This window comes from Staurois parvus, unplaced genomic scaffold (genome assembly GCF_062004578.1).
Source record: "Staurois parvus isolate SC_StPar_1 unplaced genomic scaffold, SC_StPar_1.0 ptg000745l, whole genome shotgun sequence".
Classification (NCBI taxonomy): Eukaryota; Metazoa; Chordata; class Amphibia; order Anura; family Ranidae; genus Staurois; species Staurois parvus.
The window spans coordinates 531,647-547,295 of record NW_028318541.1 but is presented as its reverse complement, the minus strand read 5'-3'; the positions used below and the strand labels follow the sequence as shown (position 1 = coordinate 547,295).

The following is a 15,649-nucleotide window of genomic DNA, read 5'->3' as shown; positions in this document are numbered from 1 at the left end:
TTCAGCCGAAGCAGGAAGTGTGCGTTCCAAGCCTCGCACCGAGCGCTCACTAGGATTGGCCGCCCTGGGTGGGTCAGGTTTTGCTGGGCGGGGCCGAAGAATGTTGTGCTCAGCAGCTACCTTCTGCTCAGTAAAGAAGTAACAATATGGTGCTGAGAGGCTGCTGGAGGCTCCTGACCCCTGTGCTGGGCCCTGGGTGGATGGGGAGGAGGGACCCCAGAGCAGTGCCTGCCAGGCTGTGCAATATTTCTGCCTGTTCTTACAAGCTGAGGAATGTGGACTGTGAGTACTGCAACCTACATACAATGTTTACTGGACCGCATGGAGGATGGGGGCTGGGAGGGGCTCCATGACAATCTATATACAATGTTTACTGTCCTGCATGGAGGATGGGGGCTGGGAGGGGCTCCATGGCAACCTACATACAATATTTACTGGTCCTACATGGAGGATCTGGCTGGGAGGGGCTCCATGGCAACCTACATACAATATTTACTGGTCCTATATGGGGGATGGGGCTGGGAGGGGCTCCATGACAACTACATACAATGTTTACTGGCCCGCATGGAGGATGAGGCTGGGAGGGGCTCCGTGAGAACCTACATACAATGTTTACTGGCCCGCATGGAGGATGAGGCTGGGAGGGGCTCCATGGCAACCTACATACAATGTTTACTGGCCCGCATGGAGGATGAGGATAGGAGGGGCTCCATGGCAACCTACATACAATGTTTACTGGCCCGCATGGAGGATGAGGCTGGGAGGGGCTCCATGACAACCTACATACAATGTTTACTGGCCCGCATGGAGGATGGGGCTGGGAGGGGCTCCATGGCAACCTACATACAATGTTTACTGGCCCGCATGGAGGATGAGGCTAGGAGGGTCTCCATTATAATCTATATACAATGTTTATTGGTATGCATGGGGGCTGCATAGGCTGTAGTATTCTGAATACAATGTTCATGCAGGCTGGGGATCTAGGGCTGTGAATGGCTCTAGTATAATCTGTATACAGTGTTTTTTTTACTTGTTACAATCTCAGTACAATTTTTTTTAAATCCTGTCTGCAGGCTGAGGATTGAGGGCTGTCAGAGGTTGTATTATAATCTATATACAATGTTTACTGGCCTGTTTGCAGGCTGAGGAATGGGGGCTTTGAGTGGCCCCATTATAATACAATGTTTATTGGCTTTGATGGAGGCTGGTATGGCTCTTGCAATCTAAATACAATGTCCATTAACCTGCATGCAGGCTGGGGATTGAGGGCTGTGAGTGGCTAATTTATAATATGTGTACCATTTTTTTTTTTTCTTTGTACATTCTAAATATGTTTTAAATCCTGTCTGCAGACTGCTGGCTGCCAGTGGCTCTGTTACAATCTATATACAATGTTTCTTGGTGGGACTGAGTGCTGTGAGTGTTTGTAGTACAATATATTTTAACCTGCATACAGCCTGAGGATCGAGGGCTATGAGTGGCTGTATTACAATGTTTTCTTACCTGTTACAAATCGTATACTACATTTATTGGCACGCACGCAGCCTGGTGATTGAGGCCTGTGAGTGGTTGTATTACAATATGTGTACAATGTTTTCGTACCTGTTAAATCTGAATACAATGTTTTAATACTGTCTGCAGGCTGAGATATGAGGGCTGTGAGTGTTTCTATCCAAATAAAATATTCATTAATCTTCATGCAGGCTGAGGACTATCAGTGGCTGTGTTACAATCTATATACAATGCTTATTGGCCTTTCTTCTGGTTTAGGAATGAGGGCTGTGAGTGTTTGTAATAGAATCTAAATACAATATATGTTAACCTGCATCTGGCCGAGGACTGAGGGCTGTGAGTGGCTGTTCTCTAAATCTAAATACAATGTTTCTCGGCAATCTGCAGGCTGAGCAGTGAAGGGTGTCTGTGGCTCTGTTATAGTCTTTGTAGAATCTCAGTCTGCCTGTCCAGCTTTATGTCTATGACAGTCTTCCTCTCTGTATTATACAGGATTTATATATTATTATACAGGATTTATATATTATTATTATTATTATATAGGATTTATATATTATTATTATTATTATAATACAGGATTTATATATTATTATTTTTATTATTATAATACAGGATTTATATATTATTATTTTTATTATTATAATACAGGATTTATATATTATTATTTTTATTATTATACAGGATTTATATATGATTATTTTTATTATTATACAGGATTTATATATTATTATTATACAGGATTTATATATTATTATTATTATTATACAGAATTTATATATTATTATTATACAGGATTTATATATTATTATTATTATTATTATACAGGATTTATATATTATTATTATTATTATACAGGATTTATATAGCGCCAACAGTTTGCTCAGCGCTTTGCAATATAACGGGAGCCAAAACAGCAACAATACAGTTCAATACAAGAGGGTTAGGAGGGCCCTGTTCCTTGGAGCTTACAATCTAAGCATATACAATGTCTTTCTATCTGCCTCCCTGCCATGCTGGAAAATCTCTGTGAGCAAAAATGAATATTAGAAAATCTAGACCACAGACATGAGACACGGTTGGCCAATCCAGCCTTCCTTCTATTGGACAGGTCAAAGAATGATCTGTTGGAGTGCTCTTTGTTCAGAAATCAGTCTCAAAACAATAGAGTGCAGCGCTTAAAAAGATGAAAAGTCAATAAGGTGATAGTACAATATCCACAGTGGTAAACTGTAGATATACGAATTCCCACGGCCTCCACTCTGTCAGAATAACAGAAATGCGCACTCACCGGAAACGCATGGGTTATGCGCATGTGTGATCATGCATCACAAGCAATGGGTACATCAGAAGCCAGGCATCTTCCTCACGGTGGGTCATCACAGACTCCTAAGATAGGTCCAGGGGGTCCCCTTAAGGTCAGCCAGGTACTTCAGGAAAAAACCTCCTCTCAGGATGGCAAAGTGCTTTTTCTATGGGAGTGAAAGCTCCAGGCAGGAGCCCCAAGAAACAGATGCCCAAAATAGTGTAGTATGTCCAAAAAACGAGTTTTTATTATTAAAACAGCAGGGCAGTATGCATGTAGTACATCATGTAAAAGATAAAATACAGCAGTACTGACCCCAGTAATGATGACCGCCGGGCCTCCTCGTGGCTCCGGCGGTGGAATGACGTCACGCTCTGCACAGTTCCTCCTTAGGCCTTTCGTGCTAAAGGCACATCTTCAGAGGGGAGACTGTACAGGTACAGTCTGAAAGGTACAGTCTCCCCTCTGAAGATGTGCCTTTAGCACGAAAGGCCTAAGGAGGAACTGTGCAGAGCGTGACGTCATTCCACCGCCGGAGCCACGAGGAGGCCCGGCGGTCATCATTACTGGGGTCAGTACTGCTGTATTTTATCTTTTACATGATGTACTACATGCATACTGCCCTGCTGTTTTAATAATAAAAACTCGTTTTTTGGACATACTACACTATTTTGGGCATCTGTTTCTTGGGGCTCCTGCCTGGAGCTTTCACTCCCATAGAAAAAGCACTTTGCCATCCTGAGAGGAGGTTTTTTCCTGAAGTACCTGGCTGACCTTAAGGGGACCCCCTGGACCTATCTTAGGAGTCTGTGATGACCCACCGTGAGGGAGATGCCTGGCTTCTGATGTACCCATTGCTTGTGATGCATGATCACACATGCGCATAACCCATGCGTTTCCGGTGAGTGCGCATTTCTGTTATTCTGACAGAGTGGAGGCCGTGGGAATTCGTATATCTACAGTTTACCACTGTGGATATTGTACTATCACCTCATTGACTTTTCATCTTTTTAAGCGCTGCACTCTATTGTTTTGAGACTGATTGTTTGTATTTGAGGCATTATGGTTGCCTAAAGTGTTCTAGCTGCTGACATTTATGAGAGCGCTCACTATTTATCTTTTATATATTTATCTCCTTTGTTCAGAAATGTCTGACACAGATCGGCCCCTGCTGTGAACTCTGATGTTGCTACAGAGGTACAATGTACAGTCTGATCACTGGATGGAGGGAGGGGGGGGGGGAGACTAAGGAAATGCTTCATCCTGCCTGCAGCAGACTGATGACATCATCTCAGTTTGTACAAAGTCACTGACTGGAGCTTTAGGATGATCCAAGGTCTTCTTTATAAGATTTCAGGCACACAGGGAGTACATTGTCTTTAGTGGGTCAGTCACCTCTCTGACTTGCATGTGTGATAGCTTCATGAAAAAAAAAATGAATGTATAAAATACAGCAAAATAAATAAATGGCTGCAAGCTGGCCCAGCATTTGCCTCCTTGGCATTGCAGTGTGCAGGGTGTGTTGGGTCACCAGATGCACCTGCCTCATCTTCCCCACTTGTAACTTCCTCTGTTGTTGTGAGATGTTTATGTTCCCATTTTATAGGAGGTGACTGTACAGATTGTGCAACTTTATAAAGGTCAGGTTAGGACAAAAAAAATAAATTACACATAAATTAAAAAAAAACCATATATATATATATATATATATATATATATATATATATATTTATGGTTTTTTACACACACACAGTATCTCACAGCAGCAACTTCTGCAGCGGCCATATTTACACAGCAAGTCCATACATACATACAGACATATACATACACACAGTATATCTCACACATGAGTACACCCCTCACATTTTTGTAAATATTTTATTCTATCTTTTCATGTGACAACACTGAAGAAATTACACTTTTGTTGCCAGCGGTTTAGACATTAATGGCTGTGTGTTGTTATTTTGAGTGGACAGCAAATTTACATGTTATACAAGCTGTACACTCACTACGTCACATTGTAGCAAAGTGTCATTTCTTCAGTGTTGTCACATGAAAAGATCAGATAAAATATTTACAAAAATGTGAGGGGTGGACTCATGTCTGAGATATACTGTGTGTATGTATATGTCTGTATGTATGGACTTGCTGTGTAAATATGGCCGCTGCAGAAGTTGCTGCTGTGAAAAATAGACAGTTTGACACATTGTGAAAAACGTGGAAAACAAACTAACATTTATAAACACTGTTCAGACAGAGAGTGATGCAAAGTAACACTGTTTATAAACATTGATCAGACAGAAGACTGAGAGATACAAAGTAACATTGTTTATAAACATTGATCAGACAGAAGATAGAGGGATACTAATGACCCCATACAGATATACTGCTGCGGGGCTGCCATTTTGCACAGGATCATGTATATGGTAAGTGATCAGCACTTATGGGCAGGGCACGCATGCGTCCGCTGCCCTGGCTGTGCTGTGATTCATTACAGCACAAGTTTATCAGTGGGACTCGGCCAATATCTGTTTGTCAGGACCCGCTGATTGGCATAGTGATTCACAGACGAGAGCTCTGTGTTGATATGCAACACAGAGCTGTCTACACTGAGCAGCTATCTTGCTGGGTTTTCTTCATTACCTGCAAAGCAGGGCAAAGAAAAACAAAATCGCTTAGTAAAATCTGTACATATCTCACACATTACACATTTAACCCCTTCCCAGCTAGTGTCAGTACAGTGACACTGTATAGTATTAGCACTGATCACTGTATTAGTATCACTATTTAATCAGTGTCAGCATCAGTCAGTGTCAATTACCCACCACACTATCACAGTCCCACTATAAGCTGCCATTACTAGTATAAAAAAAATATATAGTATATATTCCATAGTTTGTAGACACTATAACCTTCACGCAATCCAGATAATATATACCTTTTGGGATTTTTCTTTACCAAAGACACGTAGCAGAATACATTTTGGCTTAAATTTATAAAGATATTTGATTTTTTTTTTATATGTTTTATAGCAGAAAGTAAAAAAGTGTTTTGTTTTTTGTTAAATGTTCAGACTTGTGTTTTATATGACAAAAAATAAAAATCCCAGTGTCGATCAAATTCCACCAAAAGAAAGCTCTATTTGTTTGATAAAAATGTATATGAATTTGGTTTGGGCACAGCGTTGCATGACCGTCAATTACCAGTTAAAAGTAACGCTGTGCTAAATATAAAAAAAATGGCCTGGTTATGAAAGGGTGTAAAATCTTCCGGAGGTCAAGTGGTTATAAACACTGGTCAGACGGGAGATGGAGAGATACAAAGTAATATTGTTACTTTTTGTATTCAGGATGTTTCATTCGTCTGCAGATCATAGAACCTTCTATCTGTATATGAAACACAAATGATGCAGCGCTACTACCGTAAAAATTCTTCACACATAAATGGATAAGTGAAACAGTGCAAAATTAATGACACAAATAACATAAACACACAATATTAAATAGTGCCAAAAAACTCATAAATAATCACATGTGACAAGTGTCAATACGAGGTCCTAAAAGGACCAAATAACATAAGTGGTGCCCCAAGTAATCCAATGGGATCCAATAGTGCTCCAAATCAATCAAGTAAGTCACAACAGGACTCAATGTGCTAGAAAAACCTCCCACCAGAACTAAAAATCAGTTCCCACCACATAACACAAAACGCATGTGCATCCCAATAAACGCGTAAACTAAGAACGGATCATGCAAACAAACATGAGTAAATGAATGAATATATAAAGTCCTGTGAGGTGTAAAACACCTGACAATATACAAAAAACTATATATAAAGTCCACAGCAATTCTTGAAGAAAAAAAAAAAAAAGTGCTAATAAATGTGGAGAGATATCCAAAAATAGCTGAATTGCCCGCTCACCTCCCTCTTGCGACCCGCACAGGGTCAAAAGGCCTTCAGGATCACTAACACATGGACCCTTAATAGTAGGTAATCCTCCACAGCTCTCCACACTGACCTCCCCTCATGTACAGATTCCAGCACAGGCTCACAGGGCAGCAGATCTCCTCTTCAGGCACATAAGGTGGCTGCAGCCACTTGATCCCTCAGATCAGATGTACTTGCATGGGTGTCCAATGTAAATAAAGAAGGCGTCCGACCGGAAGTACGTCACCGCCAACGCGTATCGTCACGCTTAACACGTGACTTCATTCATTTTAAGCCTTTACTTAATTTTTAACCACATTGCCATGATTTGTACCAGAATCATACTTTTTAGGGTCAATTTAAAGAGAACAAATTATAGAATAAAATTTGATTATATAATATGTAATTTAATTTTTTTTTTTTTTTTGTGAGTAATGAGAAAGTTATTGCTGGATAAACTGGCCCATAATTCAAATGTGAATTTTGCTCTGCTCCACAGGGGAATGTACAGGACGAGAGATGAACTGTGTAATTAAAGAACTGACACACCGAATATAAAGTTTTTAAGTATCTGGACTATCTAATTAAAACATAAACTACTTTCCCTTCACCATTCCAAGCATTGGAGGCATTATTGTGCTGCACGCCTGCCCCAGGCGATATCGTTTTAGTTGCGATTGTTGAGCAACTGCCCAGCCCTGCAGAGAAATGTCCTTGCATGACTACTACTTCTGCATGCGCCATTCCTGCCACAACTGTACACGAAGTTCCTTTTCTGAACTCTCACCTCCATACAATCCACTGTGAAAACATGGCAATTGTGTTTTTAAAGGAGAGCAAAGTTGCCAGCCAACAGCCCCCCTGTGGATTACATAGAAACTTTTTATGCCAGAGGTTACACAAGAGATCGGAGCTGATATTGCTGCAGAGGATTGTGAGGTGTCACCTGCTGTACACAAATGTACAATTATTGGAACTGCAAGGTTCCTAAACGTGTTCTATTTATAAATGTTTTTATATATGATTCACAAAACATTCACCCAAGGTTCACATAGATTTCTAACTGGATTCAATAGGTAGGACACATTTATAAATAGAACCCAAAATATTGCGAGAACTGTTTGCTATGTTTTAGGCCTCGACCAAACCATACATGCAGAAAAACTGATGGAAACTGATGTGAAGATTTCCCTTGCAGAGACATCAGTTTTCATGTGCGCCTCAATGACTTTTATACCAGGGCTTGACAAATTTTTCTTTGTATCTTTGAGCCAGCTAAAAAAGTTAGGAGCCGGTTTTCACGGCAAACTGCACCACGTTTTAGGTACCGTTGAAAATAATGGCACCTGAACCTGTGTTTTGTGATCACAACAATTTTACTGCGATCCCAAAACGCCCATGTGTGAATGGAGCCGCTGTGGTTCACACATATGGGATTCTTGATTTGTTTTGAAACTCAGATATGTATGACAGGCTAGATACTTTGTGTTCCTATTGGGTCCTGTACGAGTTTGTAATGGTGTGTTCCAAACTCACAAGTCTATGGGAGGCGTTTTTCCCATTGAAGTCTATGGGAGGCGTTTTTCCCATTGAAGACTATGGGAGGCGTTTTTCCCATTGAAGACTATGGGAGGCGTTTTTCCCATTGAAGACTATGGGAGGCGTTTTTCCCATTGAAGACTATGGGAGGCGTTTTTCCCATTGAAGACTATGGGAGGCGTTTTTCCCATTGAAGACTATGGGAGGCGTTTTTCCCATTGAAGACTATGGGAGGCGTTTTTCCCATTGAAGACTATGGGAGGCGTTTTTCCCATTGAAGACTATGGGAGGCGTTTTTCCCATTGAAGACTATGGGAGGCGTTTTTCCCATTGAAGTCTTGGGAAACACATTGGTTCTTTAACTTCTTGATATATGCAATAAATACCTACGTGACACAATGTAGAAAGGATGAGAGCGCCCCAGATCTTATGGAAGGCCAATAGGTCTTTATTGCATATGACGAGGTCAGAGAAATCAAACACATTTCAGGGACCCATACTAGCTCAACTCTTATCCTTTTATTTTGCAAAATATTGTCCATTATTCTTCTTAATTACTACCAGCATCTAAGCCCTGATGAAGTGCGTTTTTTAAGCCCCCGAAATGCATTGGGTTTCTCTCTGACCTCTTGCCATGTGCAATAAAGCCTTATCAGAATAAGCTCATTAGGGTGAAATGCATCAAGGATGGGAGATCCTTTTGTATGCCGTTTGCGGTTTACTAAAGATTTTACAAAGAGATGACGTCCCTGGCATGTGGCCAGCATTTTACCATTTTCCAAAGACCTACTGGACTCACATTAGAACTGATGTGCTGTCCTCCTATGGGTCATTGTTATTGAGTCCCCAAAATGCATTGGATCTTTTAACCTCATGTGCAATAAAGACCTATTGAACTTGGTGTAGAAAGGATGAGAGCACCACAGACCTAATGCAAGTTCAGTAGGACTTTATTGTAAAGGATAAGAGGTCAAAGAGCCAATGCATTTCAGGGACTTCCTGAAAGGTGAATTGTACTCTTCTTAATTACAGCCAGTATGTATGCCCTGATGAAGGAGTTTTTAGCACCTGAAATGCGTTGATATCTGATCTCTTTTCATGTGAAATGAAGACCTGCTGGACTCACATTAGCCCATAGGTGCACTTATCCTATGGGTCATTAGTCTGGGCATCCTCAAAAAGCTTTGGCTGTTTGACCTCTTGTCCTGTCCAATAAAGATGAGAACACCACAGATCTAAAGAGGTTCCTTTAGGTTTTTATTGCTAATGACAAGAGGTCAAAGAACCAATGCATTTCATGGACTCCCTGGATAGTGACCTGTACTAGTACAACATTTATCCTTTTATTTTGCAATCATTTGTCTAGTGTTCTTCTCAGTTACTGCCAGCATCTAAGCCCTGATGAAGGATGAGGATTGAGCCCCTGAAATGCATTGGATTTCTATCTGACCTCTTGTCAGGTGCCGTAAAAGACCTACCTGGCTCACATTCGATATGTGGCACTCTCATCCTTTCCACACTTTTTGAACAGTTATAATTATTGAATGTTAATTAGTTTCTGTGTGTTTTGCTCCGGTGGTGTAACAATCACTATGTTATTCCGCAGTGCACCCGTTGTGGAAAGGACCGATAGATGTCCCTGGAGGCTCCCGCCAGTCTCCCATCGACATTCGTGTGCGTGACAGCATCTTCCATCCCCAGCTCACCCCCATCAAGACTCAGTATGACCCGAACACCTGCTTGCACGTCTGGAATAATGGCTACTCGTTCCTGGTAGAGTATGACGACTCCACTAACAAGTCGGGTAAGGTGGAGTGCGATTGAGTAGTTGTATATTTATTGCTCTGTATGGAGATTGTGGAAAGTTGGACTTATGTCTTCTTCCTGAGCTTGATCCCAGGTGTTAAATGAGCTCCTGAGCTGCTTTTACTGTTGGATCCCAAAATATCATGCAAAGTGTTAGAGACCCTGTCACCAAACCATTATCTTCCCATAGGATTATATCTGCATTTACTGGATTGTGAGCCTGTTCTTTTCCTGTAAAAGCCTCCCTTATGTAAACCTCGAACATTCAAAACTGCTGCTGGGTGCTGCCATATTGCATGTGATGTTGGTAGACACTCTGTAGTATTCCCTCTGCTCTTTCCTTGCCAAATACCTAAAATGTTATGTAGGGAGGTGAGAGGAGTGTGGAGGAGCTGGGCCAGCGCAAACAGTAATTGGACACTCCCAGAAGATAAGGGCTATCACGTGCAAGGGGGGAGGGGACTGTGGTAGGGAGTTGATTTTCCTTGCATCATCAAGCTTGATTATTTATCTTTATTACCGTCACAAGGGCCTAACGAGCTCTGTATGTCATACCCTTCATTAGGTGACAGGTCCTCTTTATGGAGACCTCAGAGATCTGTTCAACTCGCCAATGTCCCCACTGCTTTTCATAGTTAATCAAACACACACCCTCTACTACAGTAGCCAAGGAAAGATAGCTGTGAACCTGGAAGTGACGTAATACATGTCACTTCCGAGTTCACTAGTCACAGTGGGTATTGGGGAATGGATGTTCCCCCAATCACCTCCTGTTTTCACTGCAGAAGCTACCTACTGGATCGACGAGAGATCCCAGGAATGACTGTGAGTGCCGCTGGTGGGGGTGGGGCAAACCTTCAGACAAAGCCCCTGATTGGTCAGATCACTTTTATCTGAAAAAACTTCGCTGGCTGACTCTTAAGAAAAAAAAAAAAATAAAGCAATATGTATGTATTATATCTATATGTAATATGTATTGCTTCACCCCCTTGTATACTGCTCTCTATTTTAAATGTAGATTACTAGACAAGGGGTTAAAGATCTAATAAAACCACACAGGTGTGCAGAATAAAACAAAATATTCCTGTAAATGGAATACTGTTGGTCACTATCTAAATGCTAGTCTAAGACATGGAGTTCCAGTGTAGAATGTTCTTCTTGTATTAAAGCTCAAAGCGTACAACTTTTCGCAGAATAGACTCTGTATGGCGTGATTGACTCCTGTCTTGCTAGCACGCGCCCCTGTCCCCCGGGGAACATGGCTACAGCATTACGACACCTGTTTACCTTCTACTTAACTCTTCACACACCTGATATAAATTAACCAGGCGAGGTCAGCTGTACTGTTCTGCTTGTTGCAGTTTTTTGCATTTAAAAAATTCCATGGGTGTTTCAAGGATAGCTAGCTTTTCCTCAGGAAGGCATATTACACGGGTGGCAAAGGGGTGAAAAAAATAGGTGGTTGATCCGTATTTCTATTCCTCCTCCCCCAACTGCCCACCTCAAGCCTACAACGGCATATGAACTTGGCTTTTTGTGTCTAACAGGATGCACCACCTGTCAAACTCGCCAATTGAGGTTAATGGGGCTGCACCACTACTGCAAACCAAATGCTGTGTCATGGAATTTCAATACAAAATTGGTGGTTTTAAATAAGAAAAAAAAAAGTTAATTTGGGTGGTGGTACTATCACCTCCGGAACATCTGAAAGCCACTTCTCTACCACTCTCTGAAAAGCAATCCACCACAGATCACAGTAGAGACTGCTGACTGGGCGAAAGAGGCCTAAGGGCCATGGTGTCCGTTTTATGAACTAGAGGTAAATGATCGCTACTCAGTTCTCCGGCATTCTCGTAGAACACAGTTCTGTGAATGCCTTTTATGAAGCAGTTCTCCGAACGAAGGGAGAACGGTCTACAAACGCTGGAGAACGGTCTACAAATGGTGGAAACCGGATGATTTTACTATAATTTCACAAAACTACAGTAAAAGATCAGTTTACTAAGCAGAGGTAAATCATCGCTGCTTAGTTTGCGGTCCCTCCGATTCTCCAGCTCTGGGCTGGAGAATCTGGAGGGAGAACACAGATCTCCAGTGAAGGGCTGGACATGTTCTCTGCTGATCTCCTGAGTGTCATAAACTGAATGACCAGAGAATAGCTGCGATCCTCTGAATCGCAGCTATTCTCTGTGTCATAAACGGACACCCATGTCACATCAGCAACAACGGAGCAGAGATTTGAACCATCACCAGATCTCTGGGCTTGTTTACTCTGGTGCTGTACATTCAGTAAGGAATCAATGCTGGCTACAATACCTAGGAATAATAGAGGGATTCAGGGGTATTACTGCTTAATTAGCCCCTCCATAAAGGATAAAATCTGTTACATTATGAAAAAATTGGGATGTTCTTGATGTGTTCAACCTAGTTCATGACACACATTTAGGAAACTGTAACAATTTTTATTACATAAAGGGAAAAAAGAGAGAGAAAATGCAACAATATAAAACCATGGCTGTGGGGTACTGTGTATAAAGCAGGCCATGTCAAAAAAAAGCAATTTCCGACCTGTGGTTGCAGGAAAGAAAATTGTTTGACTGTGTTGATGGGGGGTATCCCTCCTGCAGAGCTTTTGTATTTTGACAGCGGGAGGTTGCCTAGCTGTCAGGATACAATGATCACTGATGGCAGCTAGAGCTGCTGGCAGTGATCAAATGGGGGCAAAAAAAGTTGATCAATAGATCGACTTCAGTACAACCAGCCTGCCCATAGATGGATTGAAAATCGGCCAGTTCCTGCTGAACCTGCTGAGTTTTGATCCATCTCCGGCTGGCTTAAGAGATGCGTTTACTGATTAGCCTGTTGATGACCTGTTTAGAAAATTATCTTTGTTATCTGAACTGCATATACATTCTTGAAAAAGTGGACTTTGCTTCAAGAAATGTGTTGGCTGAAAAGAATCTTATGCAAGATAATATGCTGTTCTCATATGTAACTATGCGTGAGATTTACTAAAACTCGATCATGAAAAATCTGGGGCTGCTCTGCAAAGAAACTAATCGGATTCCAGGTTTTATTGTCAAACTGTAATTGAACAAGCTGTAGTTAGAAGCTGATTGGCTACCATGCACAGCTACAGCAGATTCTGAGTGCATTAGTTTTAATAAATCTCCCCCCATTTTCTATGAACAAGTCTTTTTATTATGGTTGTAAACTATTAATATTGTTAATATTAACACAGTGGCTAAATGGTTAGCATTTCCGCCTGGCAGCACTTGGGTCATTGGTTCGAATCCCAACCCAGGCACCACCTGCCTGGAGTTTGCATGTTCTCCCTGTGACTGCGTGCGTTTCCTCTGGATATTCCGGTTTCCTCCCACACTCCAGACATGCTGGTAGGTTAATTGGATCCTGTCTAAATTGTCCCTAATATGTGTATGTATGGATGTGAGTTAGGGACTTAAGATTGTACGCCCCTTGAGGGTTACGGACTGATATGAATGTACAATATATGTATGTACAGCGCTGCGTAAATTGATGGCGCTATATAAGTACCTGAAATAATAATAATAATATTAAAGAATATATAAACCCAACATTTCATATCCCTGATATCTGCCTGCTGTACCATGTACTAGTATGAAAAAGTATCCGGTTCTTTGTAGTGCTTCTTTTATGTGAAATCCCTGGTGTTGCTGCCAGTCTCCCTGCTTTCCTATTAAAATCTGACCACACTAAGCATGAGAGCACAGCATAGTCAGTTCCCTAGCTGTGCTGAGAAGTCAGCCTGCTCTCTTCCAATGATCAGACTTGTCTTTTGTCTTTCTCATTGTGCCATGGACTAGTTTGTGCAAATCATTAATGGCCCCATATTTTTATGTAATTGTTTACAATACTTCTTGAAACAATTGCAGATTGCTGGTGCTCCATGGTTAGCAGCAGCTGCATCGAATTATCTGATTGGCTAATGAAGTTGGCATTTGTTTAGCCCCAGATGATGCAAAAAGCCATCTGACTGTTGTCCAAGTTACAAATTGCTTTGATTTCTTTGTAAGATGATCTCTTCACTGACTGTAATTTGTTTATTCCTAGAAGCAAAACTTCCGAAGTAGTTTTGCAGTATTGCTCTGCCACCGTCAGCCTGAGGCCCCATTCACATTGATGCAATTTCTTCCATTGCCATGTATGGCAGCGTGCCAGCAGTCATGCGATTTTTGCACATTTTCACAAAACGCTATAGTGTACATGCAGCGTAATGGTTTCAGTCAGCTGTGAGCACATGTGTACTACAGCAGATCCTCAAAGAAAACAAAAGAGTGCAGCGCTGTAATCCCTAAAATCCAATATAAATATGCATACGTATAAATTGCACTTAGCCAAGATGTGGATATGAAGTGACAAACGTGCACAATGCAAGGTAAAGTGATATTGGTGAGAACTTATCAGTGTGCTAGGTGTTCATGATCATAAACCGTCCTAAAAACAGTTCATAAAGTGCTTTAGCAGTGATGATCCATCTGTGAGGGTCTCAGACAGGTGCTCCTTACAGCATTCTGGTGACATGCCGTGAAACTGTTAGGAATACGCACTCACCAGATGCGCAACCTTTATGCGCATATATGTATATGTAAAGCTCAAGGATGTCTGCTGGAAACCTCCTTCAGAACCGGGTCAGCCTGGTCTGGTCACAAAATGTTATGGATCCCCTTCCCCTGGGCAGTTTGCAGCACCTAAAGCCTCACTCCGGAATGGGCTCTGTACAGGTATCGGCTCACAAAGAACCAAAAAAAAGAGAGCCTGTAGTGCAGTGTTTCCAAGCAATATCCATTTATTGTAAGCAAAAGACAAGTAAAACACTGACCATGTCAGATGCTAAGATAGATGCTGGACCTACAAGTGGTCACGGCGGCAAAGGCGTCACTGTGCACGGCTCCTCCTCGACGTGTTTCGTGATAAGGCATGTATTCATGAGGGGTTTGCTCAGATCCTGATTGGGCCCTACCTCTGCCCCTCCCTCTCCCAGAAGATGCGTTTTCACTTTTAAATTACCGTAATTTTTTTTTTTTTTTTTAACCTGCAGTACAGGTTTACATTGTAGCACTCATTCACATTTGCCTAATGTTTAAATGTTCTGTAGCTCAGTCCTGTCCCTTTCACATTATGATTGAGTGTCGCACATCCTCCATGTGACTCGCGCTGGCTAATATTTACCGCTGATAATGCGCGTGCAGTGAATGTTCGTCAGTATAATATAATCTCTAGATTGTGTGTTGTGTAAACAGCCAGCATATTCTGTCACATAAGTGTTCACACCATCCACCGCTGATACAGACCAATTGGCAGAAATTTTTATTTTTTTTTTCTTTGGAAACTTCCTTGATGTAGGGTCTACCAATCTGTATTAGTCACAGCTGTCTTTGAGGGGATCCCCCCCTTACTTTGGACAGATTTCCTCTCACTTCCTGTTGTGTCTCTAGAACAGGAAGTCCACGGAAATCACACCAACAGGACACAGGCAGAAAATAGAAAAGTTTTAAAGCCAACTTTCAATCCCCTTCTCAC

The 15,649-nt window shown here is 41.6% G+C and overlaps 1 protein-coding gene across 3 annotated transcripts in view; it reads left to right on the top strand.

Annotated features, from left to right (window-relative positions):
- The window catches only part of CA5A (carbonic anhydrase 5A), a 47,490-nt gene that overhangs the window by 13,675 nt on the left and 18,166 nt on the right, over positions 1-15,649 (top strand). Inside the window, exons 1-2 of one of the 3 annotated variants that reach the window (XM_089654122.1) lie at positions 76-282; positions 9,888-10,085. In XM_089654122.1, coding sequence (XP_089510248.1) covers positions 147-282; positions 9,888-10,085 — 334 coding nt within the window. In that variant the 5' untranslated portion in view covers positions 76-146. Of the gene's footprint in view, positions 1-75; positions 283-9,887; positions 10,086-15,649 lie in introns of those variants that run through there. The other 2 variants (XM_089654120.1, XM_089654121.1) reach the window with 2 other exon arrangements.